The sequence below is a fragment of the Equus przewalskii genome, chromosome 14 (assembly GCF_037783145.1).
Source record: "Equus przewalskii isolate Varuska chromosome 14, EquPr2, whole genome shotgun sequence".
In the NCBI taxonomy this organism is placed as follows: domain Eukaryota; kingdom Metazoa; phylum Chordata; class Mammalia; order Perissodactyla; family Equidae; genus Equus; species Equus przewalskii.
The window spans coordinates 68,835,214-68,862,982 of NC_091844.1; the positions used below are offsets into that span (position 1 = coordinate 68,835,214).

The following is a 27,769-nucleotide window of genomic DNA, read 5'->3' on the forward strand; positions in this document are numbered from 1 at the left end:
GTTGCAACCTGTTATTGGGACAAAACAAAATCTTTTTATGTTTGTGAGCCACCAAATTCACACTGTTCATTACACCATTTTATTTAGATTTGGATTGAATGGGAAAAAGCAGTGTTAGAAAAAGGAGTGGGAAAAAGGACATCTGGACGGACAGGATGGAGGGAAAGAGGGAGAAAGTGAAGAAGAAAACAGGAGAAGGGGAAAGAAAGAAAGAAAAAACACACAGAAGGAGAGAGGTACAAATAAGGAGAGAAAACCACATGTGAAACAATGAGAAGAGGGAGAGGAAAAGAAAAAAAGAGAAAGGCCCGCAAATATTGTCAGATAAGTCAGAGGCCACATCCTACAGCTCCCCAGTGGGCATTAGTATAAGATACCAATGTCTTAAAATTCTGAATAACCACTGTTCACAGTTTTATACACGCTCTTTACTCTTATACCTCGGAAGCAAATCCAGCGGTCATAGGAACTCCATGGGATAGCAATTATCTGATGGGCTCTGGAGAAGGTAACAAAAGCAAAATCATCCTAAGGGCACAATGAAATCAAACCTAGGTCAGATATGGGGCCCCTACAACATCACCTTAAAGATCTACAAATCCCTGGAACGGCACGCATCATGAGTTAACGACGTGCTATGGGGCCACTGCGGTCCCGCTGAAATGCCTTACTTGGCCAGCAGGCTCATGAGGTAGGTTGAGGTGTTGGTGTCCAGTCTCAGGGGCGGCACTGTGACGTAGGCGGCTGCATGGGACCAGTCCTGGTGGTAGTAGTGCAAGCCTGTCAGTGTGGCATGCGCAGTCGTGGTCTCGGCCAGCACGACCTTCCCTGGAAGAAGAAAGGTCAAAGCATAACTAGGAAGCCAGTGAACCTGAGAGATCATTGTTCTGAGCCTCTCGTTTGACAGCTGCAGGACATGAAGGCAGAGAGAGGAAGGCACCTGCCCAGGCTCACTCGGGCGTTCAGGAGCACGGCTGGGTTCAAGGCCGAGTGCACCCGATCCCCATGCTGATCCCAGGCAGGGAGAACAGAAGGGCAGGGGTGCCGAGGTGGGGCAGCACTGATGGCGCTTAGAGGAGCGCAGGCTGGCTGGAGCATGGGTGCTGAGGGTGCTGACGGGAGCACGGAGGGCTGCGAGCGCCACACGGGGGGCAGTCTGCACAGTTTTTGGAGCAGGTGGGCGCTGTGAGCACCTTCACAAGAATCACTGGGGGTGGGCTCTGTAGCAGGGGCTGGTGGGCCAGGAGATGGAGATGGATCCATTTGGGAGACAACAGTGCAGGTGACACACCTGATGGGCTTCCACCACGGGAGGGGCAGGAGGCAGGATCTGGAAGCCAGGAAGCCCTTGCTCCTGATTTATATCCCCAGGTTGGTGACAATGACTTTGTTTCTCCTGTTACCAGGAGCTCACCAGCACCCTGAGCTGGGACTATAAGCAAGCAGAAAGCCTCCAGGTGCTGCCAGGTGCTCAGCAACAGGAGACACACAGCTGCCCTCGGGCTTGTACACGGGGTTCCAGGCGGCTGTAAGGAAGTTGGACCCAGATACTATAATTTCTCCAGGGACTTCCCAGGCATCCCCTCAAATGGCCATTGGAACTGGTCCAGGATTTCATGCTGGTTACCAAGGCAACCACTAGAAAAACCCAAGAGGCCAAAAAGATATCAATTAATGAGTCGATTTAAAACTTGGAAAATTTTACCACACCCAGGAGAGGTGACAGACACTTCTGTAAAGCTGTTAGGCATACAAATGTGCAGAGGAAAACACTCTGCTTTTAATGGACTGAATCCAGGTTAGTGCAGGGTGATTCTGAGGAAGACAGCAGGAGAGCAAAGGGAAGGGCAGGCTCAGGGCCTGGCCTCGCGGTGGGGGAGCGGGGGCAGGGAGTGCATGGAGCTGGTGGGCCCCAGCAGGCTGCAATTCTACCACATCTGTGCACCGTCCATCCCAGCCCAAGGACTCACCTTGCATCTTAGCGGTTGCGATGACATCACCAGCCGAGATGCTGGACACATTGACTAGGTAGATCGGACAGTGAGTCTAAACATTGAAACAGTGGAAAGGAGAGCGCATCAACGCCATAAACCTAACAAGCAGCAAGATAACCCGGCCAGATCAGTCCTGGCCCCAGCACCTCCCCCTGCAGTGCTCAGCCCCGCCCCCAGGGGGACAGTGATCTTCTGCTGGGAACGCGGGGCTGGCTGCAGGAGCACAAGCTGCAGGCTGGGGAACCACACGAAGCCAGCAGTGCCCAGCACCTGAGCCCAACGTGGGAACATCAAGCCAGGATGCTGAGTGCCGAACCTCACATTGTCTACCAGCTGACGCTAGACTATTTATAACTTAAAACAAGGGACTATTTTAATTTCCTGTTCATGAATGTGATGACTTAGAGATAGTCATATATCATATTTCATATCTAAAATTATGATGCCTGTCATCTGGGGGCTGCTTTACCAGTGGACAGAATGTACCCTGGAGAAAACAGAATACAAGGGGTTCAGGCGTCAGCGTCCAGGCCGGACTCTGAAGGACAGGACCGGTCTTGCAAATGGACACCTGGATTGTAACAGTGATTAGCTTCTCCTCTACCGAGCCACGTGGCCATAGTCCACGGCTTAACTTCCCTGAGCAAGTGTTGGAGCTAAAAACGAGGAGCTGCCCATTTGTTTTTCCCATCTTTCCTTATTCTGGGTGAAGTTTCCATCAGGAAGTAAGTGATAAAACTACAATTGTTACGACAGTAAAACAATGTCCTTGTCAAGCCTGCAGACTTATAAACTGCTAATTGGGAATGTGTTTTCCCAAATGTCCCTCTGATGCCTTCTTTGATTATCAAATTAAGAGGACAGAGAGTTTAGGAGTTGGCCAGACGTTTGACACGCCTGGCACAAGTTCACTAATTCTGAGACAAGCAGGCCCTTCAACCTCTCTATTTTCCCAACACCACACCCTCAGCCTGACATCCTCCGGGGCAGCCCCGCTCTTTCGAGAGGAGAGGTCCTCAAGTCAGTGCCTGTTAGAATCACTGATGGGCTTGTTAAAACACAGATTGCTGGGCGTCACCCCCCAGTTTCTCATTCAGTGGGTCTGCAGGGGCCCGAGAATTTGCATGTAAAGTTCCTATTTGTAACAAGCAATGCTGATGCTGCTGGTCCAGGGACCACACTTTGAAGACCAGTGTCCTGGAGGAGGTAGCTCAGACTATCTGAGCAAATGGAACCCTTCAATGCCGCTTTAGAAGGAGAAGTCACCTCGGCACAGGGCTGTCCTGTTTATAAAGCGCTTTTCCTCCCATGACTACTCTGATCTTCACAAGCGCCCTGAGAGTGATTATCTTATATCTCAGAGTGGGTGAGTGACTTGCATATGCTTGAAAGCTTGTAATTGTTGAAGGCCCCACATCTCTTGCTTGTTCCCACCAATGCCCCCTTACCCTGAGAGGGCTTCACGCTGAACCACACCAACAAAAAATTATGAAGGGCTCAGAAGAGAGGTTTAAATCATGGTTCTCCAAGTAAACTGTCTGCCTGTTCCTCCACAAGAAACAGATTCCAGGGCAGTGAGGCTCTGCGGTCCCCCATCCTGTCCTGCCTCCCTTGGGAGCCATTTCCACTGGAGCAGTGAAGGCAGGCTCAGCAAGCTCAGCGGGGGAATGGAGAGCTGAGGGCAAGGAGGACTCCTGCCAGGTCTGTGGGAATAACAACGTTCATTCAGCACACAGTTTTGGGGTCCTGTGAGCCAGGCGTGCCGCCAGCACCAAGAGCAGAATGGGACTCCACTGCACAGCCTGGTTTCTGATCCAGAGCTGAGAATGGGCTTCGGGCGAGCCAGGGTCTACTTACTCTGTTTGCAATGGTGATCACACGGTGAGTGGCTTCGGCCTCCAGCTGGTAGAAAGAAAGGACAGGAAGAAAACAAGCTTCACCATCTCCCCAAGCAAGTCCACATCTACCCAGAGCCCACCTTGTGGAAAGTGCTAGAATATCCGACACAGAGTTGAAGGGGCCAATTGCAACTACGGGGGCCAGCTTGGAGGCAAGCCCTGGGCAGGGGCACCAAGCTCCAATCACCTCCGCTCACACTGAGAGAATCCTAGGACTTAGTATACCAGACATATCCTTGCTGGATGCTACTCAGGGCTTAATTAAAAGGCAATGAAACAGGGGCCGGCCCTGTGGCTGAGTGGTTAAGTTCGCACCCTCCACTTTGGCAGCCTGGGGTTTTGGCCGGTTCGGATCCTGGGTGTGGACATGGCACCACTCATCAAGCCATGCTGAGGCGATGTCCCACACAGCAGAACCAGAAGCACCTACAACTATGTACTGGGGGGCTTTAGGGAGGAGAAGAAGAAGAAGAAAAAAATGAAGACTGGCAACAGATGTTAGCTCAGCTGCCAATCTTAAAAAAAAAAAGGCAACGGAACAAAAAGCAAAGGCAAACTTGGAATCACATCTCTCCCTGTTTTCTGGTGTATTCTCTCCACAGCCACCTCAGCACTGTAGCAAAGGAGCGATATCAACTGCTATCATAGTGGAAATTAGCCTAGATCAGGGTTTCTGAACCTGAGCCCTACTGCCATTCTGGGTCAGATAATTCTTTGTGGTGGGGGCTGTCTGGGCATTGTAGGATGTTTAACAGCATCCCTCACCTCTACGCACTAGATGCCAACAGCACCATCCCCTCAGTGGGGACGACCAAATATATCTCCAGACATTGCCAAATGTCCTCTGGGGAGCAAAGTCTCCCCTGGTGTAGACCCAGGACCCTCGTCTTTAACCAGCAGATGATGACAGTGATAATTCTTGCTATTACTATCCCTCTGTGGTCAAAGTCTTGCTCTTCCCCTCATGCAACTTAACAAAGTCCAGTCCTGTGCCCCTCCCCACCCACTCCTGCTCCCACAGCCTCCCTCAGTGCATTTACTTTGCTGAGTCTGGTGCATCTTTCTCTGCCAGTTCTCAGGTGCCCAAACTGGAGCTATAGTCAAGGGCCCTGACAGACAGAGACGACCCGGGGCAGGAATAAGGGGGGACCTCAGCTGACCCACGAAGGGCCGACTTGGTTCCTGTTTGACGGCTGTACCATTACATCCTGTCTCCCTCTGGCTGCTCATCCCTCAAGGCCTCCCCATCCGTCACTCATGGACAGCCAACCACCTCTGCCTTTAAGGCTCTGAAAAATCAAAGACAGCTTTCTCCTCACAAACGGATGTCTGAATAGGGTCACAGGGCCAGAAGGCGCCATTTGGCTAATGTGGTCCCTCCTGAGAATTCTTCAGCAGGGGGATTATGGGATTGGTATCGACGCCCCATGAAACTGTGCAAGGATAAAGCCAGAGGGCACGAGGACAGCAAGGCTCTGAATTACCATCTCAGTGAGTAATAGGTAATAAGGGGGAGGGAGTATGGACACATATGTGCCTCTGGCTTCTGGTGGGAAGGGCCCAAAGCTTTCCTCAGATGCTTAAAGGGATGATATCCCCAAAACGCTGAGTCGGTGGCTTACAGTCTGGAACGTCTTCTAACATCTGAAGGCACTTTCAGTCTGTCTTTTTTCTCCTGATTCAGTTTTGGGCAACGCAACCCCAGGCATGCTCACATCGTCTCCCTCAGATCCTTGAAATCAGAATCAAATGAGGTGTGTTTGGTTTCCCCTGAATTGTCTTTCTCAAGGAAGCTCAAGGCCAAGTCAGCCTCAGCATGGAGGAAGCTGTTCCCTGGGAAGCTTCCAGATGGGAATTTCACCCATGGAGAAAGCGATAATATACAACCTATAGTTACTGATACCTTTTCTATCCTAAAGATTCTGTGAATCTACAGGAAAGGAGCTGACAAAGGACACAGGATGTCTTCCTCACCTCCTCTGGACGGCTGATCTCGATTCCTTCTGGGCCTGTGATACCCAAATCTAGCGCCTCCTTAGCACCCTGAATAATAGCAAAAGGAAGAAAATTGAGAGAATCATAGACGTACAAGAAAATAATGAAGCCAACGAACAGTAAAATATGCTAGACACAGCCCCTCCCGTAGGCTGGCTACTTCTCTCACTTCTGCGCTATTCATCTTCTGAAGAGGGCAGAATAAGTACAGGGCTCCCTCGCAGTAAGGCTCCCCTGAGGCTCACTTCATATTGACTGGACGTATCTTTTCCTCTTAAAAATATAGTTCCATAACTAGCCATCAGGCCTGGGACACCAAAGACAAGAGCTCTTTATTGATCTGAAAGTCAGAATTTTCCCACTGGAAATCTAGTCCAATCTCTAGCTTCCAGCCACACCTAGGCTAACCCTGACCCCAAGCTTCCTAGTCAAGACCTAAAAGTATATACCAGTGAGTAGATCTCTAACATCTCAGCTCCTCTGGCTAGTACAGGAAAGTGGAAAACTGACTCATTTATTCTGTATGTCGGATCTCATTACAAATATCTCTTAGAGGTGCTTCAAATTCTTTTGCTATAATGGAATTTCAATATCTTGTCATTAGAACTAAGAGATCATCATCTAAGACTTAGAAAACTTGTTGGACTATAAAGAGAGATTTGTTTCCTACAGACAGTAAAAAAGTGTGGATTTTCTCACAAAGATTTGTTGTCCGAGGTGTTAACATCTCACACTTTCTTTTACAACTTGTTTTGTCTGAACCTTGTGGGATGGGTGATGGGTGGTCAAGAATCTCTCCGAGAACCATCTCTATTGGCACCCAGGCCCCCCACCCCCAACATTCTCTACCACCTTACCTCGGCCACGAGCTCCCCATTTTCAGCATGGACTCGGGCAATCGCTCCAATGTCCTTGCAGGCGTGAAACACTTGGTACAGCTCACTGTCCCGCAGCATATATAAGTCCTTGTAGGTCATGAACATCTGGAACGAGTTGACACCCTTCTCCCTCACCAGTGTCTCCATTTCTGCTTTCACCTGGAGAGCAAGATGCAAAGGCAATGCCACGTGCGTACAGATGTTCAAGAGGCCGACCGCAGATGCTGGCCCAGTGTGGAGGAGACGTGGGTCAGTCAGTGGAGTCACTATATGACCTCCTGCGACCTCACAGTATCTCCCTTTCCTCCACTGCACAGGCTGCTGTGAGGTCAAGCGAGCCAAGGATGCAGAAGTACTTTGAAAGTTGTCAAGCAGGACACAAACATAGGAATTGTATGGTTACTCCTAGGCATGTTTCTCCTATCGCATAGGCTCGTCCTGGGTTTCTGACTCCAAATCAGCCTTCTCAGTAAGTGCACTAATGACCTTCACTCCTACGGCCTGCTCCCCCTCCTCCATAATGGGAACAGTGTTACAAAGAAAGCACAACAATGCTAAAAATCCAGAGACCCTGGGGAAAATCTAATTTAGGAACAAAGTCAAACATGAACAAAGCTATGGGAATAAGAGGGTTCATCCCAACATTATTTATATTAGGAAAAAACGGAAGTAACCTTCGTCCAACAATACGAAAACAAATTGAAGTACATCTACTTGACAGAACACTAGGCGGCCATCGCCTTGATGGTCAGGAAGACCATGCAGCCACACAGAAAATGCTCACACTTAAGTGAACGAGTCGCCATGTATGAAAAATGACTAGAAAGAAACAAGCTAAAATAACAGTAGTGATTGTGTTAGAGTGACTCAATTAAGTGATGCTTTTCTATTTGAAAAATCTGTAATTAGAAAAAATTATTTTATTCTTATGAAAAGAATTTTAAATTCTAGATGCATGGAAGTCCCCACCACCTCTAGGGACAAAGGGGTGGCTGGCCTGGGCTTAGTGCTGCTGAGAAGCTGCGTGGACTCTCTATTCCAGGCCAACAGTAGGGGAGGGAACAACAGCAAGAGGCTGAGGGTAGGGGTCACGCACCCAGGAGGGCGTCCGAAATGGACAGAACCTCCACCGAGATATGGGATGGTTGACACTCAGCGTGGTCTGCAGCTTTAGCCCAGTACCAAGAGCGGGGAGGTCTTCACGGGGTGAGGGCTGGGGCGCTCTAAGGCCTTTCATAAGCAGCAGGTTGGAAACCATGGAAGAGACTGGGGGAGCCCCACACTCAAGGCTAAGACCTGAGGGGAGAAGTAGAGCGAGGCTTTAATTACCACCTCAGAAGGGAGTCAGGCCCTTTAGACTCACAGCTGAAGGCCCACAGCTGGAGAACTTTCTTAATACTTGCTTAATTTTGATTCTAGGGTACCCACTTGAGTATTGGCACACAGTGACTAATAAACAATTGATGAAAGAACAAATATCCAGGCTGCTTCCCTGGGGGAATAACAGTAAAACTCCAGAAATGAAGCAAAATCTAAATATGCCTGTACAACTGTTTTCGGGAGGAGCAAGGAAGTGGGAATCCAGGGGGAGGGGACGGGACTCTGGCCCTGGGGCCTGGGGCACCTGGATGACAGAAGAGCCAGGGGCCAGGGACACAGAGGCTGAACGGAGAAGGGGCTCCATGGGAGCCAGCCTCAGCCACACACCAGGAGCAGCCTCAGGGCTCTCAGAGCAGGAGCTGGGCCCCAGTAGGGAAGAGGTGTCCCACTCTATTCGTACCAGGCGGCGCTGAGCCAGGACAGGACACTCCGTCTGAGACCTCAGCTCAGTGCTGTCACTCCCAGCATGAAATCCAACCCTCGGATCCTGACCCTTGCTGAGCCCACTACTAAGGAGCATCCTGCAGGTGTTGGTGGCACCTCATGCAAAGCATCAGGAGATGCTGAGAGCCTTGTGGTCAGAGCAAGGAGCCAGCGCTCCCGAGGACGTTGGTCTTAGACCCTTTGTGTCTGCTGGAAAACTGATTCTTCAAATTAAGTAGAACAAGTGCACTCTCCCCTTTATGGAATCATCAGCGTTTTTTCTTTTGGCATTAGGGGAGTTCGGATGGTGGAGGGAGGGGTGTTCCACACCTGCAGGAGAGCACCACAGTCCAGCTGGCTCCAACCAATGGCCCCTCTGCCTAAAAGAGCGCTTGCTGTTCTTTGGGGGTTCCACCCAGCACTGTTACCTTGGGCGCCCACCAGGTGATCCCCACGTGGAGGGCGTAGTCACAGCAGACCTTGGGGTCGGCCAGACCCCGGCACTTTTCGTAGGCATCCACGAGAGAGGTCTCCTTGTCAGGCAGGACGTGGCCGATGATCATGGTGGTACCTCCAACTAGCGCCGCCTGAGGGGGCAGGAAAAGCAGTCTCGTCACATCTCTACCTGCAGCCAAGTCACTGACGTGGGGAGACATGGGGTCCTCAGGTGAACATTCAGGATAACCACAGACCCCACCGCACAAGAGGCTGTGAGGCCAAGTGTAGCAACGTTTGGGAAACGGTAAGGAGCTGTCTGGACACACAGGAGCCACGGTGTGACTTTCATCATTACATGGATCCAGCACACAAACCTGCTTCTGTCTCATCCTGAGTGTAGCTTGGTGCTTTGAAAGACCACTTATTGTGTCACCCAAGCCTCAGCCAACCCATTTCCCAATGAGAAGATCCCCCCAAACGATTTTTGGCCAAGATGAACACATAGATGACACAATCAAATGTATAATATAACATATGATCAAATGTCTACTTAGAATATTAATTTAGTTACACACATATTTAAACTATAATGAATAAAATGTTAATTTGGATATACCATTTTGTTTTATTCTGTCACATTTCATGAAATAATTCTAGTCAAAGTTTTCATGTGCATCTTCAACCTCAAGTCTTTGTCTTTAGTTTTTCCAAGCACATTAACTTCATTTCCATCTATCTTGTTGGAGATGGAGCACTTTTTAGGCTCCTGTATGATTTATCAGTGAAAAATTATCCTATTCACAATCTCCACAAGATACTACTTAAAAAGAAATCTTTAAAAAGCCTCGTTTGAGGGGTCGGCCTGGTGGCGCAGCGGTGAAGTGTGCACGTTCTGCTTCGGTGGCCTGGGGTTCACTGATTCGGATCCTGGGTGCAGACACGGCACCGGGTGGCAAGCCATGCTGTGGCAGGCATCCCACATATAAAGTAGAGGAAGATGGGCACAGATGTTAGCTCAGGGCCAGTCTTCCTCAGCAAAAAGAGGAGGATTGGCAGCAGTTAGCTCAGGGCTAATCTTCCTCAAAAAAAAAAAAAAAAGCCTCATTTGCAATCACAAAGCATATTCACAAGAGTAATTACTAAATCTGTATTAAAGATGCCCCCCCAACACATACACACAAACTTTAAAAAACCAAAACCAGCATTGACCAATGGCTATTTCAGGTTAATGTGTTGTTCTCAAACAAAACTTTATTAAAATAAAATAAATGAGGGCCAGCCCCAGTGGCCTAGTGGCTAAGCTCGGTGTGCTCTGCTCCGGCAGCCAGGTTTGGTTCCCGGGTGCAGACCTACACTGTCAGTGGCCATGCTGTGCTGGTGGCCCACATACTAAAAAAGAGAGGAAGATTGGCACAGATGTTAGCTCAGGGCCAATCTTCCTGAGCAAAAGAAACTTAAAAAAAATAACAAGACTAAAACAAATGAGACAGGGCCCTGTAATATGAGAGGCTTTGTGAGGGCTCTGACATAAGGTAATTCTCCTCTTTGATGAATAAAAGTTTCAACAAAAGCTACTCTTCTATTTGGATCCTTATAGTGATTTGGAATCAGCCCCAGGTGAGTCCCTGCTGCCACCTCCCAGCTGGATAACCTCAGCCAGGTTACTTAACCTCTCTGATGCAGATTCTTTACCTTTACAATGGGAATAGTCCCCTTGCTGGAGAGTGGTGAAAGTCAAGGGAAACATCCCTAATACAATGGACTTAGTAAAGTGTTGTCCCACTGTGCATAAGAATTCAGAGCTTAGTCATTTATCTCTGTTTTCTGTAGGGGAGAAAAACAGCACAGTGCAACTGTTTTAATGATTTCATGCTTCTCTGTTCAGTTAAATCCTTAAATCAGAAATATTGCTGGGGAATAAGGGACTGAAAAAAAATTAGTTCAGTGGCTAAACAACAATTAAAACGAAAACTCTTGCAACACTGATTTTCCACGCTGACCCTGCTCCCCATGTTGTCACGGGAAACCCAGGGGTCTGGTTTCCTGCATGGCTCAAAGCAACCAAGAGAGGGGGCTAGCTCACAAGTGGAGGAACCGTGTCAGGGGAGGCAGAGAAAGGAGAGAAGGGGAAGAGCAGCAGATTGTGGCTTTACTAGCTGGCTCCTGTTTCTGATTTTGCTGGATCGTGCCAGGCTGATTCATTCCCACAGCAGGTGGTTTACTCTATTTTGTCCTGAAATGCATTTCTTGCTTTTATATGTGGATATGGGGGTGTCTGATATATTGAGATCTTTACACACTACATTGTTTTATTTTTTCTGTGGTTCTAAATTGCTTTCCTTTGCACTCCCTCAGGATGTCTGTAGCCTTGGGTAGAAAAAAAGGGAACCTGGAAACAGCTGATAAGAGAGCCAAGCCCCTTCTTAGCATCTGTGGGTCCCAGGGCAAGAGCAGAAAAGAAAAGCAGAATCTCTAAACCATTAAAAGTTACGGATCAAGCTAACAAACTGTTACACAGAATATATTCTATCCTCCTACTCGGACAGCTATGTCTTCATGATGACGGAGAAGGCCAGCCTTGAATTCAGAATTCTGAGAGACCTTGCAGTTCTGAGCTACACTGCAGGGGATGTTGGCCTTCAGCCTCTGCACCTGCCCCCAGCCTACAGCCCCAACCCTGGGTTCAGCCTGCAGCCCGCTAAGCTCTGTCCGCCCTCTGCAAACTGCTGCCCGTGGGCTCAGGTGTGCACGCACTGCTGACATGACCCCAGGAAGACAGACAGGTTCGTGCAGGCCCTGGAAGTGCTCAGGGCCATTTGTTGGGGAATTCCAGGGACCCAGAGAGTGGCCTAGGAGTGGGATAGTGGCAGACATGCTCCTCTTGCCTGGGTCTAAGGGTTGTAACTGAAAAGAGTTCTGGAAGGAGTCAGGAGCCTCGGGCAGTGTTCTTGACTTTCCCAATGACAGGCTGTAATCCAGCAACAGCCAGGTGCCTACTCTGCACCTCACTTCTCAGGGATCAGGTGGCAATGGAGGTGAGAGCATCCACAAGCTGGGCAGGGGCACACGCATACCGGGAAGAATTATTTCTGCTATTACCCAGGCCTCAAAAAGAGTTGAACAGAATCAGCAAACAGTCCCCAGCTGCAGGCTTGGGAGCGCAGAGCAGATGCTGGATGTGCCAGCACTTGTTTCTTAGCAGACAAGATACACAGAGCAGGCTTTTTAAATACGTGCAGCTCCCACCCACGGGATGAACGCCAACGAGTGCAGTCTTTGCTGGAATGTGATATCACAGATGTGACAGACCTTTTTACTGTCATCCCACACAAAACAGCCTTGTGGGAATCAACAGCAGAACAGGACCCAATCCTGTTCCTGCAGCTTTCAAAAGGATGTTTATGAATACTGACTGTATGACTGTTGAATGTTCTTAACCGCTTGTATGCAAAAGTGGTGTTGGCTAAGTCAACTGGGGAAGACCTTTAGAAATCAATAGAAATGATCATGGAGGCTAAGTCATAACACGGAAAAAGGGTGATGCTACAATGAGTGAAAAAGGCGGAATTCAATATGTGTGCCCAAGATGCTTAGAAGTATGTTTAAACACACACACCCACACAGAGGAAAAAGTGGAAGGAAATATACCAAAACATTAACAACACTGGGGTGATGAAATTCTGAGTAATTTATTTTTTCTAATTTTCTGAAATTTATTTAATAGAATATATTACTCATAATATATATTTAAAAAATAAATTTAGGGGGCCAGCCCGGTGGCATAGTGGTTAAGTTTGCACACTCTGCTTTGGCAGCCCAGAGTTTGCGGGTTTGGATGCTGGGCACAGACCCACACACCACTCATTAACCCACACTGTGGCAGGCGTCCCACATTCAAAATAGAAGAAGACTGGCACAGATGTTAGCTCAGGCACAATCTTTCTCCAGCAAAAAGAGGAAGACTGGCAACAGATGTTAGCTCGGGGCAATCTTCCTCGCCAAGTAAATAACTAAAAAAATTTGGAAGAAGCTAAAATTATTTAAAATTTAGTTAAACATGCTTATGTGTTTAAAATACTTTCTTTTAAAGCTATGAAACATTTCCATTATATAGTAAAAGTGTAGAAAATAAAACAGCACCTACCCACGAACCCGCTAGTCACCTATCACACGTTAACACTTTTGCTGTTTTTTAAAACATTTTTCAAGAAATGACGGGGTTGGCCCCGTGGCCGAGTGGTTAAGTTCGCGCACTCCGCTGCAGGCGGCCCAGTGTTTCGTTGGTTCGAATCCTGGGCGCGGACATGGCACTGCTCATCAGACCACGCTGAGGCAGCGCCCCACATGCCACAACTAGAAGGACCCACAACGAAGAATATACAACTATGCACCGGGGGGCTTTGCGGAGAAAAAGGAAAAAAAATTAAATCTTTAAAAAAAAAAAAAGAAATGAAATAAAATATTTCCGATACAACTGAAGCCTCCATCCTATTCCCATCCCTCTCCCCTCAGGTTGATATAAATTTCTCCCATTCAGGTTTTTATGCTTCTATTATGTTTGTTTTGTGAATTTAAAAAATTCACCCAAGTGGTATTGTACCATCCATATATCCTTTTGCAGCGTGCTTTTTTTAATCAGCATTTTAAAGATTTATATAGATTTACTTCATTCATTTTAATTAATTCATTGTGTGAACACTCCTCCTGGTCTGTATTCATTTCTGAGATCAGGGACATTTACTGCTACACACGGTGCTCGAGCCTTCTCATGCACACACGAGCCATCGCCACGTTCTGAGGACCCACTGCCAGGAAACAGAAATGCAGCTTCGTGACACACGTGCATCTCCAATTATACCACACCTGACTATGGAGCAGCTAACTCATTAGGGCCTCCTGGAGCTTGGTGGCTGACCAAACCGTTATTTTTTTCCATGCACTGATACCCAGCCAAGCATTCCCCATTGTGTGTGTGGCATTTGCTTTTATTGTGAATGTGACACTTCACATCTCTCACTATCAAGTTAATATGGATACTAGGACTATTTGTTTAATAGACCTAGCATCATTATACATGTTTGGCAGGATACGAAACATAATTTTACTGTTTCAAAGGGTTACCGTTATTTTGTTTCTGACTTTTTTATGACACACTACTGGGTAAATCAGGATTTATCTGATGCCCAGTAATGTTACCTCCATTTGTTTCCTAAGAAAACCCAGTATACTTAATGGTAACCCATTTTATGACACAGTTTCCAGGCTTACGGTTGGCAGGAACTTGTACAGAACTCAACCTAAACCTGTTATAAATGTCATCTTTATGCTTCGTAAATTCATCAGACCACTGTGGGGCATACGGGGTCTCTGCACTGACCAGGTACCTGCTCAGCAAGTTGGAAAGAAATTCCAGTTGATTTATTTGCTGACATCACAGTGTTGGAGAGAACAGCGTGTTGGCCCTTCCTGGCTTCGTCAGGACAAAGGTCTTTGGAGAGTCCCTCTCTCCCCATCTTCCACATCGCTGCAGCTCTAATCATGTTCTGTTGAGCTCCCAGTAGCAACGCTCTTTTTCTCTCCCCCACCCCCCACCTCTCCTGAAAGAAAAAGGTTTGATTCTCATGCTCCAAGGCCAAGAAGCAACAGGTCAAGGCATAAATTTTGTGCTCTGCTGTTGAGAAGGCACTTGGGCCAGAGCTAATCCGAGCGGTTTTTCACTGGGGAAGGGAGAGGGACTTCCTGGAGCATATTTTCACACTGATCCATAGAAAAGGGGTGTGTTTTGGGGGAGATGATTGGAATCAGAAAAGCAGGATCTGCTACCATCTAGTTGTATACATTACGGGCAACTCAGTCTTTATGGGGGGAACACTACTGCACTGAGAATCAACTAACAAGTATTTGGATGTGCTTTGTAGACTAGTAAGTGCAAGGCAAACATTTCTGCGTTTCTTAATGCAGTTGGGAAAGGCATCATTTGTTTAGCTGGATCTGCCTCTCCTGGAATTGCTGAATCACTTCCTTTTCTTTTCACATTAAAATTATCTTCCATCTTTTACTCATACTCTCTCAAAGTGCAAGAGAATAAAAATAACCAGCTCCAAGGTTTCTCTCTTGCTCTGAGTGACTGCGTACTGGCCCTCTGGAAAGCCGGCTCTTACGCAGCACACCACGCCTTGGGAAGTAAGCAGCTCCCTAGAGAAGGGCCTGAGCATTTCATCAAGTGAGATGATGCACGGACGGTACTTAGAACCATGCATGTAAAAACGTTTTAACAAGGAGTCCCATCTTTTTATCAGCTACCCTGGCCTGATCTGGGGAGATCACGCCCTTAACATGCTCACACTGGGCTTCACTGCCAACTCAGCCAGCTCCCACTGACGGCTCAGGACACCGACTCTTTTCTGATAATTCCCTTCCAGGCTCCTTGAATGCTGATCCCTGCTCCATCCTCTTTTGGAGTCTCCCCAATATCTGTTATCTAATGCTCCTTTTCTCTGAAAAACAAACAAACTAAACAACACAAAGATCCCCCAGCTTTTCTCCAGGGCATCTAAGTGGGGTGTGATCAAATTCCCTGGGGCCACCTTCTCTGTCTCTCCCGCTACATACAGCTCTCAAGCCTTTTCTCCACCCATAATTTGCAGCCCCTTGAGCTCGCCCTGCAGCTGACTAGTTTCCTCTAAATTGCACATTTATAATTAATTGCACTCCTGAACTTCCTTTTACTTTTCACTCCTACCTTCTGGGCCCGCAGCCTCTACAACATCATCAAGGGCACAGTCCCCACTTCCTGACCTCGCGATGCTCTCACTCTAAGCATTACCACATCTAAAACTCAGACTTCTTTCTTTAAATTTTCAACAGAGGAAGTAGGCAACATTCAATGCACAATACACTTTGGGAAAAGGACATGTTCCCACACTTAATCTGCCTGCCATCTAAAGGCATATTAATGCTATTTTTGGAGGCAAAACAGTATAGTGACAAGAATTAGATTTTAAGGCAGGCAGATCCAGGTTTAAATGTCAGCTCCGTCACTTGGGCAAGTTATTTCATCTCTTTGAGCTCCATTTCCTCATTTGTAAAATGGAGATAATGATATATACCTCATGGGGTGACCAGGATAATTAAATGAGATAATGCATGTAAGCACCTAGCACAGTGTCTGCACACAGTAGGAGCACATAAGTAATAGTGATGATTGACAATAAGCATATTTGTAGGGGGCACTAATGCACACACTATGTGCCCTCTATTATGTGTACCGATGCTCCAGAAGAAGCGAGAAACCTAAGTACCTTAAGTGGTGAGAGTGTCGTTGGCAAAGTGGACAAGACAAAAAGTTCACTCTTAAAAGAAATGACTTCAAAATAATATGAGACTACAAGGCATCACAAGATAATATTCCTCAATGATGATGGCAGTATCAGGTGCAAAAGAAGACCAGAGGAAAGGAGGACGCGTTAGGATGGGCAGGCTGAGAGCTGGAGGGTGGGCGTAATGTGACACTCTGGGGTAGGAAGTGGTGTGGGCAAAGTTGGGGGTACATCTGGAGGACAGAAAAGAGACCTGTTTGGTTTTGGCCGAGGCAGGTCTGATTAGGACCAAACTGTGAGGACCTTGATGAACCCGGATTCGCTCCAGCCAGCAAAGTTTAGCAACCTGTGTGTGGTGGAGGTCGTGGTAATGAGGGGGCTTAGGGAATGTGCAGTCTAGGAGCACATTTGCAGGAAGACTCTGGCCACATCCCAGTCCCTGGACACATCTGTAGTCAGAGCAGGACTCTACGTAGAGGAAGAACATGAAAATCAGACTTTGGAACATTACTCTGGCTGTGGAGTGCAAGCTCAGCGGCAGTGCTGAGATGACGGGCCTGAACTTGGGGACACATGTGAAACCTGCTTCTCGGAAGAAGCAGCCAGGTTTGATGACAGAAGAGGAGATGATGTAAATAATGGGGGAGGTTTTATGCTTGTGTAGCTGAAAAAATAGTACAAGGAAAGGAACGATCAAATTTAGGAGGGAAGGGAGTTTCTAGACATCTTAAGATAGAGCTGACTGAGGGACACTCAAGCGGAGATGAAAACCACGAATTATAACCAACGTGCACTGAGCATGTACTCTGTGCCTGTTTAGCTGTCACAACAGCCCTGGGAAAATAGGTGCATTACTATCCCCCTTATTCACATGAGGAAACTGAGGGTTGATATTCATATCTATTAGGCTGGGAGGGACACCTCTTCCCATCCATTCAGGAGGGGGATGGATGAAGGAGATGATCAGAGGTGACATGGAGGAGAGTGGAGGGTGCCCAGGTCCTTGGTCCCACACTTCTTAGCAAAACAGGAGATGAGGCCAAATTCCCAGAGGAAAGGTTTTGGGAAAATTAGGAGTGTTGGTCTGAGCCAAGATGAAGTTTAAGGAAATCATCAGTGGGGGCTGGCCCTACGGCCGAGTGGGTAAAGTTCGCTGCACTCTGCTTCAGTAGCCTGGGTTCGCGGGTTTGGATCCCTGGGTGTGGACCTACTCCACTTGCTGGCCATGCTGTGGAGGCATCCCACGTACAAAGTAGAGGAAGTTTGCCACCAATGTTAGCTCAGGGCTAATCTTCCTCAAGCAAAAAGAAAAAAAAGAGGAAGATTGGTAATGGATGTTAGCTCAGGGTGAATCTTCCTCACAAAAAATCGTCAGGGAGATCCACTGCAGAATCAACAAGAGAGGGCTGAAATTAACAAGCTGTTGCAAAGGGCCAGTTTGGGGAAGCCAGGAAGGAGCAAGCAGAGAAAGCAGGCTGGAAGAGCTGAGGGAGTGGGAGCCCACGGGTCAGGGATGGCTGACAAAGGAGTCCTGGCGGAGATCCAGCACAACCAAAATCTGGGGAGGGGTCCTAGGGCAGGCCCACAGTTTGGCTGGGGCTTAGAGTGACATTTGCATTTTTATGTTTGTTAGAAATGCAGTTCACTGCTCTGCCAGTGTGAAGAGGCAGGATGTTCTAGTGGGAGAAGCCTGAACTCTGGAGCCTGGCAGACCTGGATCTGAGCCTGGCTGTATGGCTGAGGAGTCCTGTGGTCTTCGGCAAATGAGCTCTGGCCTAGAAGGATGGGGTGCCATTCCTGGAGGGATGGATCCCTGGTAGAGGAGCGGGGCTGTGGTGGATGTGTTGAGTTTGGGGGAGGTGCACAGAGGTGTCCGGGCTGTAGCTATAAATGTGGGAGTCATGGCTGACAGATCACCTGGGGAAAGTAGGTGGGTCAGAGAAGGCAATCTGGGACAGGACTCTGAGCAACAACCACATAGGAGATGAAGACAAGACCAAGAAGGAGACTAGGAAGGACAGACAAGAGGTAGGAGGAAGACTGGCCTGGCATGGGGTGATGGAAGCCAAGCAAACCCTCCTACCAAGGCAAGAAGCTCACTAGCTCACTAGCTTCAAGAAGAGATGAGCTGCTCCAGAGGTTAAGATGCTCTCCCGGGAGACCTGAGCTCCCGTTCCCGGAGGTGAAGAGACCAGAGCAGCTTTGGGGTCTCAGGGACAGTGAACCCCACTGCCCAGGAAGCCCTGATTTCAGCCTGCCTGGCTCCTGCTCAACAAGGAGACTCGGGGCTGCTGAGAAGTGAGAGAAAGGCCTAAGACTTGGTGCGAAATCCCCATCTCCCCTCCTCCCTCCAGGCTCGCAATAAAGAGCAGGCCTGACTGCCATGCTGCAGGGCACGGCTGAGTCACACAGGGGTCAGAGGAGGCTCTGTAGGAGCTCCTGCCCGCCCCTCCCTCTGTCACAAATTCCTAAATACAAAGGGAGCTGCTCTCTCCAGGGCTGCTCTCCCCGGCTGGAAAGGCTAACTTCAGAGGACCCCACAGGGGAAAATGCTTCCTAGGCTCTGGGATTCTGACCCCTCGAGGGGCCCAAGGCAGCAGGGGAGTCACCCCTACTACAGAAACATCTGGATGAAACTGGATCCAGAGAGAATCTCCTGGAAAGCTGCAAACCAGCCCAAGGACCTGGTCTCTTCCTCCTTCAACGCACGAAACGCTCGGGGAGAGGGTCGTCTGCACAGCAAAGTACTTACCTCATCTTCACATCCTCCCTCCATCTTCACACACCACGTGTGACGGACGTTTTCATCATCTCAGTGTTTTAGAGATGAGCCAAGACTGGGATCTAGGTATTTTTACCCCAAATTCCGTAATCTTCCGTAATACTGAGAACAGACCTAACACTGCTGAAATAGTAACTAAGCACAGCACTGCATAGCCTGGGGTGATCCCACCCTAGCTTCAGGATCTTCCAGAGGGTATACTTAAAATAGACAACTGATAAGGAAGTATATATATCAGCCTTAATATTTTCTCATTTTGGAACTAGGAATACATGAACACCGACTGGTGGGAGAAATGTAAACGTATGCATGGTTTTTATTGTGAGACGATGTACACTGCCGTAGTTAAGACATTTCCTTTAAACTCTGGCATGACCTGCGTTAATTCCCAGACATAGCAGACCAGCATGCCCCGGGAACACAGAAGCAGCTTGCTAGTAACAAGTTATGCCACTCTCACTGAAGCCATTGGACCACTGTGGCAGTGAGCTCCTGGGCTGAACTCACTTTCAGGAGAGAAATTAACATTTACTGATGACCTACTAAGTGCAATGTTCTTAACATTTATTATCTTATTTGATTGTCAAAATGACTCTGTAATTGAAAGCAAGGACTCAAACGGATACTTGTATACCCATGTTCACAGCAGCATTATTCATAATAGCAAAAGGTGGAAGCAACCCAAGTGTTCATCGATGGATGAATGGACAAACAAAATGTGGTATATACATATAATAGATATTATCCAGCCTTAAAAAGGAGAGAAATTCTGATATAAGTTACAGCATGGTTGAACCTTGAGGACATTATGCTAAGTGAATAACCCAGTCACAAATGGACAAATACCGAATATGAGATTCCTACAGTAGTCAAATTCATACAGACAGAAAGGGGAATGGTGGGTGCTAGGGACTGGTGGGATGGAGGATGGAGAAGTTACTATTTAATGGGTATGGAGTTTCAGTTGGGGAAGATGAAAAAGTTCTGGAGACGGATTATTGTGGTCACAACATTGTGAATGTACTTAACGTCACTGAACTGTACACCTAAAATGGTTAAAATGGGAAATTTTAGGTTATATATATTTTATCACAAGAAAAAAATTTTAAAAATATGATTCTATAGGGTAGAATTTACTCTTCCCATTCCACAATAAGGAAACTGGGGCTCAGAGGAAATCACACAGCCAGACTGAATGAGGGTTCATCTCTAGAGCCCCCAGGCTTCCTCTATATTATGCAGCCCTTTCTAGAGTTCAGGATAGCGCTGGCCTGACTGAGGGGCTCCCTGACTCCAAGATTCCTCTGTCAAAGGATGGAGAAAAGTCCAAGTGAAATTGGACCTAACTGTGGTTTAGAAACAGAGGAGTAGGTGTGGCTTGGGTTTGAATTACACGAATAAAACTAAGAATTGTGCCAACATCTAAAATTATGAAATGAGGAGCTCTGGGCTTCTCTCTAATCCAGAATGATTATCTTCACAGCCAAGCATCCAATTTAAATTCATTGTGTTTAATACAAAGCCACGGAACAGAGCAGGCTGTCTCCCGACATGCAGTTACCATGGAGACGGGAGACGATCCTCAAAGGGAGTTATGTGGCAGAGAGAATATGGCTGCCAGCTTCCAAGAAGCCCAGGGGCCTGGGGAAACCACGCTAAAATAGAGCTTCACAGAGGCCCTTTGTCACCCTCCTTTTTAGCAAACCCCCTTCTAATCCCAGACCAGCAAAGTTTACAAGCAAGCAGACCACGACCACCTTTATTAAAAGTCCCGGCCACCCAGCATGCCAGAGAGGAGGGATTTATCAAAAATCCAGAAATAAACCGCACGTAACCCTACTTGCTCTCCTTCCCTCATCTATTCCCAGATCAGCAAGTCTTCATTTTGGTCCCAAAGCTAAGTGATAACGGTGCCATCAAACTGCTGGGGGAGGCTGCCCTGAGGCCTCCCTGGATCCGTGGCATGGGGGAGTGGAGGCTGCAGTCAAGGCTGGGAGGCAGGCAGACCTGTCCCCGCACTTATTAGCTTGGCAAGTTATGTCACTTCATACTCAGCTTCCCCACCTAACAGGAAGGACAATAAGACCTGCCTGAGGGGGCTTTAGAGATCAAAATAAGTGTATAGTGGATACAGAAGTGCTCTGATGTCCAGGCCTGACAGGTCAGTGCACCCCTACTGTCAGGGGCAGGGGATGGAAGCTCATCCGCAGGTCCGGTGGAGAGCCACGTACTGCCAGGTGCCACCTGGGCCTCAGGGATCCTGGAGCCCGTCAGAAGCCCAACATGCTCCATTCTGAACACTGTATTTTCCACACAGCAGGAAAAATATACTCTTTGACGGGCCACTAAGTCTAGGGCTTAGGGATTCGAAGCCACAGTGCTCTCCCAAACAGGAGTCCTAGAGTGCCTTAAGCCTGGCCAAGTGAGCGCCAGGGCACCAAAGCAGAAAAGAGGGGCTACAGCCCAGGCCTGGTGGTGACAAAGGGTACCAGAAAGAAGGGAAAGCTGACAGAGGGAAGAGCAGAGGACGGCAATGGCTCAGTGGTTAGAATTTCAGTCTATGAAAGTTAATTATCCTAATCTAGTCCACTCGGAACTTCCTGGCCTACCCCTGCTCTCCACTAACTCTAAATATAAGGCAAAAAGGGAGCAAAATGAAGCTTCCCCATGATGTCACCATAATTTACTGTACATTAAGCTATGGATCACATGAACACAATATATCTACATGAATATGTAGCCCAGCATCACGGAGGACGATATCCTCATGGACCTCATCTGAACCCCCAACACCCAATAAAGTTCCTTTTAACATACACTCCAAAAAAATCATAGATTTTTTTCCCCCTCCAAATAACTTGAGAAAATTTTAAAGAAAATTAGTAACATTTAGCCAACAGGGAAGGACCATGCTAAGGGCTGAGAATGTTTATCAAGTGCTTGGTTAATGCACTCAGTTTACAACCCTCTGAAGGTTTTGGTCTACAGCCTCCACTAAAAAAAGTTTACTTCCAAGGACACAGAATAGCCAAAACAACTTCGAAAAACAACAAAGTTGGAGGACTTCCATTACCTGCTTTCAAGTCTTACTGTAAAGCTATGACAGTTAAGACAGTGTAGTATTGATGTAAAGATAGACAAAGAGAACAAAAGAACAGAAAACAGAGTCCAGAAATAGACCTACACATATATGGTCACGTGATTTTTGACAAGGGATGACCTTTTCCACAAATGGTGGTGGAACAATTGGGTAGCCAAATGCAAACAAACTGAACCTCAAGCTTCGCCACATTCTGTATATAAAAATGAACTTAAAATGGATCACAGACCTAAATGTAAGAGCTAAGATCATAAAACTTCTAAAAGAAAACATAAGAGAAAATCTTAGTGATGTTGGATTTCACAAAAATGTCTTGATTACAGCATAAAAACCAAACTATAAAAGAAAAAAAATCAATAAATTGGATTTCAAAATTAAAAATTTTTGCTCTTGAAAAGACACTGTCAAGAAAATGAAGATGTAGGTCACAGACCGGGAGAAAATATTTGCAAAACATATACCCAACAAATGACTTGTAACTAGAATATATAAACAACTCTGAGAACCCAATAAAAAGACTAATGACTCCATTAAAACATGGGCAAAAGATGTGAACACTTCACCAAAGATATACAGAGGGCAAATAAGCACATGTAAAGACATTCAAGCCACGAGTAAGCCACGAGGGAAACGCAAATTAAAACCACACTAAGATACTACTACGCATCTGCTAGAATGCTAAAATTGAAAAGACTGCCCCTCACAAGTGATGGCAAAGATGTGGAGCCTGGAAAGAATATGAAATGTTACAACTACCTTGGAAAATCAGTTTGGCAATTTCTTAAAAAGCTAAACATACACCTACCATGTGACCTCGGCATTCCCCTTCGAGGTAATTATGCAAGGGAAATGGAAGCATATTCCACATCAACACCTGTGCACAAATATTCACAGTAGCTTTATCTGTAACAGCCAGAAAGTTAACAATGCTGAGTGAAAGAAACAAGAAAGAAAAAGGAATACAGGGGTCAGTCTGGTGGCGTAGTGGTTGAGTTTGCACACTCTGCTTCAGGGGCCCGCAGTTCAGTTTCAGATCCCAGGCACAGATCTACACACTGCTCATCAAGCCATGCTGTGGTGGCATCCCACATTCAAAATAGAGGAGGACTGGCATGGATGCTAGCTCAGGGACAATCTTCCTCAAGCAAAACAAAACAAAAAACCCCAAAAGAATACATACTGTATATTATTCCATTTACGTAAAAATGTGAGAAAATGCAAACTAATCTATAGTGACAGAAAACAGATCAGTGGTTACCTGGGGCAGGCAAGGATTACAAGGGACACAAAGAAACTTTTGGGGGTGATGGATATGCTTATACATTAATGGTGCTGATTTCACAGAGTATACATACGTCAAAACGTATCCAACTACGCACTTTAAAAATGTGCGGCTTATTGTACGTCCATTATAACTTAATCAAGTTGTTGGGAAAAAAACAAGTAGCACAGATTAAAAATAAAGGTGGCTTCCTAGGTTACCTAACCACGACCTTTCTCATTCCATACGCTATCTTCCCAAGAATAGAGTTCACCAACATATATCAAGTTTAATTTTATCTTTAAATATTAATTGAGAAGACTGTGGAGAGTTTAAATCAAAACAGGAAAGTTATTTATGGATTAAGAGTTGGATTTATTAATGTTCAACGGTACTTCCAGCCCTAAAATTGTGTGTGTGAATGAGTGTGTGAGAGTGAGTACGTGGGTGCGAGAATGTGTGAATATGTGAATGTGTGTGTGTATAAGAGAGAAACAGTGATTAGTGAGAAAGTTCTTACTATAGTTGGCCTATGGTTTTATCTTCATATTGTCACTAATTAAGGATCATTATAGCTCCTAATTTTTAATTAACAAGAAGTAAAAAAGGATCAGAAGGAGAAAAAAATGTGGTTGGCTGCAGTGGTAACCTGAGGGAACACGGAGGCTGAAATCCCAAGGGGAAAAGATATGGCGTCTACACACATTTCTACCTGTTAGTGAACTGTTCCAAGATGTGCACCTTACACAGGAATATGGCACCTTCAGATCAGAGGCAACTTCAGCAAGGTTTGGGAGAAGAGATATTTTCAACTGAGATTTTTGAAGCTTTACATGAGGCTACACTCAAATATTTCTTAAAATATTAAAAAATATGCTGACTTTAAGAAAAAAACACCATTCATGTATTACATGTATCACTGAAGTATACATACAGTACATGAGATTTTTTCTTCTTCTTTTTTTACACCCCAGAGGATGAGAGTATAAAAGCAGAACTTCTTGTAGGAGGTATGAAAGGTTCCCAGGATGCTTGGGCTCAGTCACAGAGGGTGCATTTCTTCTTGAACCAAAGGTTTTAAAAAAAATGCAGTAATCTCTCTGTATAGATGAATTCTTGGTAAACGCTTTTTCTTCTGGGTATTGAGCTGCTTCGTCACCATAGGAGATTTTTTCCAATACAAGATATAAAAATTTATAAGAAGTGACAGATCTCCTCTCTTACATTTGTTCTAAGAAGACAATCTGCCCTACACGGTGGTCAGCCAATTAATGGAGATGTTGAATGCAAGTTGCCAGCAAGGTTTTGTTACGTAAGATATCTGATCTGAAGCAGGACATCTTTAAACAGCTCCTGATGCCTACAGAGTTTGTGACTGGCTATGGCTGCTTTTGAGAGAGAGAGAGAAGAGAGAAAATTTCCTAGAATTCATCACCATTACTATTAGACTCCATCTGAAATCTAAAATACATGTAGTCAACCCAAACAGTAGAAACAGAATCCAATTTGTTAGTTCCTATTTGATGCCTAATAGTTTAATATGTATGTTCATGAGGAAACTTACAAATGGATTTTCCGGGGGTCAGTCCTCAACTGGTACAATCCATTTACTTATTTAACAAACACTCACATAGTGTTTAGTAAACAGAAATACTATTTTAAGTTTTTTACAAATAGTAACTCAATTAACACATATAAAGTACTATTATAATCTTCATTTTCCAGAGAAGGAAATTGAGAGACAGAGAGAGACGAACTGTCCAAATCACACAGCTAGTAGATTTGGAGCTGAAACTCAAACTCCGGCAGTCTACTCCTGTCTGTGCTCCTAACTACCATGCTGTGCTGACATTCATCTACTTCTTGAACATCTACTACATGTTTAAAGCTATGTGAGTCATGAGTTAAACACAATGTGGTCTCTGCTCCTCAGAGCCTTCAATCTAGCTGAGAGACAAATTATTTCAGTTGGGGAGAAGGAGGAGGGATCCTGGAGCTGAATTAGCTGGAAGAAGGATGTGACATGAACTAGGTAGGTCTTGAAGGGTTCCGTGGATGGGTGAGAAGGGATGGCAGGAGGGAGCATGGGATGTTCATGGGGGAGGGGGCTGAGAAAACCACCTTCCTGATGGATGGGCACATATTGGGAACGAGGATTGGATGGAGAGGGCAAGGTCAGATGCGGTCCTGCCCAGGGTGAAGATCCAGAAATCCAAACTTGGCATCTTAGACAACAGGGAGCCGTTGCAGGTTCTCAAGCAGGAACATGACAGGAGGTACAGAGACCTGTGAAGGGTGGCCAAGGTGATTTTTGACTAAAATAATATAAATGCGGAGTCTTAAAAAGGTCGAAGTCATTTAAGGCAAATTGGAGTGGAGATGTACCACGGCAGAATGTCTACAGGATAGTTTTTGCACGTGACCCTCTATGGTAGGCAGATGACGCCCAGTGATCTGCACCTGTACAGTCTCCTCCCATTGAGTGTGGCAGAGACCCTGTGAACAAGATGGGATACCATACCCATGATTAGGTTACGGTATATGGCACCACTGACTATCTCAGTGGGCCTGAGCTAATCAGGTGAGCTCTTAAAGGGATGGGGTTCTTTCTGGCAAATGAGATTCTAAGTCAGAGAGATTTGAACCATGAGGGATGCAAAGTGAAAGTCTCTGTTGCTGACTTTGAAGGTGGTGGTGGGGCTCATGGCAAGGAATGCTGACAGCCTTAAGGAGGTGAGATGGCCCCTCAGCTGATAGCCGGCAAGGAATCAGGGACCTCACTCCTCAAGCTGCAAGAAACTGAATTCCGCCACAACCACGTGAGCTTGGCAGAGGCCTCTGAACTCCAGATGAGAATGCAGCCCAGTAGACACCTTGGTTGTATCCTTATGAGAGTCTGAGCAGAGAACCCACAGACACCACGCCCAGACCCCAGACTTCTGCCTTGCAGAACTGTGAGCCAATAGATGGGTATTGCCTTAAATTGCTGAATTCATGGTAATTTGTTATGAAACAGTAGAAAACTAACACACCTCCTGCAAGGGTACTAGATACCAGCAAGAGAGGCAGGAGTAGGGATGTCCTCCAGGTGGGTGGGGAAGGGAAGTCACTTCATGAAGCACTCATGGAGATCTTTAACGTGACTGTGGGTGATTCAGAGAAAAAGGTAGAGAGAGGAGCCTAGCTATGCTGATCTCAACCAGCACAGCCAGGCCAGAGGGTGGCAGGCTGGCAGGAAGAACGGGCACAGTGCAACAGCAGCTGGCCCAGGAAAACAAGCTAGAAGTGAGAGTAGATTCTGAGAGAAGACCTGCCATGGTGCTGGCAAAGCCCAGGGACACAGGCAGCACGGGCACTAGATAGACAGTTGAACAATTTCACCACAAAGCCAAAGTGAGTGGATCAAGTACCCAAGAGACTGGAAGAAGAGCCAAGGCCAGGCCTGGGAGGAAGCAGGAGCCACAGCCTGGGGACTAACACTTATCATGTGCATATGCTGTGCCAGGCACCGTGTGAAGTGTTTCTCATGCATCACCTCATTTAATCCTCACGACAACCATCTGTAAACGGGAAAAAGTGTCAGCTCTAAGGCACTGACATCAACGCTATTCCTCCGGCACCAGAGGTGTTTTATAAAGCTGCCATCTCATGGAGGTGGAGAACTCACCCCACTGTCTGCCTGATGCATGTCAGCTCCGTGACGCCTTCGTCTGTCCCAGGCAAGTTTAGAGCCATAGACTGTCAAGGAAACTATTTGCATGCAGCCCCTGGAGAGGTCACAGGCTGTCTGAATGGGGTGACTGTCCTGCTCTGGGGTTTCAGGAGCCCCCGAGTGATATGGTGAAAAGAGCCTCAGACTGAGAAACTTGCATTCTGGTCCAACTACCTCTGGCATTTGGGACAACTCATTCACCCTCCTATCAATGGGAGGGTGAGACTAGATGTCTAAGGCGCCTTCCAGCTTTTTACAGGAATGAAGACTTAAGTAAAGTTGGGACATCAATGAAAAAGCAAGACCACAGAAGTCTGGGTCCCAACAAGCAGGAAGTGTTATTGTGGAACCAAAAGACTGGAAGGACATTTTGGCCAGAATTAAACAGAAGCAGAATATTGGAGTCCAGAAAAAAGAAAGGAAGTGAACAGCATTGAAAGGTTTAATTCCAAAAGAGCAAATGTCAAAGGCAAAGTAGCAAAAACAGTCTGCCCAATGAATAAATGGGCTCCTTGGTAAGGATGCTGGCACACTGGACACCAAGGGCATTTATTTCTGGTTTTCTGCAGTGGGAGATGGGGAGGGAGGG

General features: G+C 46.7%; 1 protein-coding gene across 3 annotated transcripts in view; it reads right to left on the minus strand.

The window, feature by feature from the left end:
- The window catches only part of DPYSL5 (dihydropyrimidinase like 5), a 91,970-nt gene that overhangs the window by 17,380 nt on the left and 46,821 nt on the right, over positions 1-27,769 (minus strand). For all 3 annotated transcript variants that reach the window (XM_070573065.1, XM_070573066.1, XM_008513040.2), the window contains 6 exons: positions 8,997-9,155; positions 6,745-6,924; positions 5,867-5,935; positions 3,852-3,896; positions 1,971-2,046; positions 672-828 (listed from right to left, as the gene is read on the minus strand). In XM_070573065.1, coding sequence (XP_070429166.1) covers positions 672-828; positions 1,971-2,046; positions 3,852-3,896; positions 5,867-5,935; positions 6,745-6,924; positions 8,997-9,155 — 686 coding nt within the window. The remainder of the gene's footprint in view (positions 1-671; positions 829-1,970; positions 2,047-3,851; positions 3,897-5,866; positions 5,936-6,744; positions 6,925-8,996; positions 9,156-27,769) is intronic.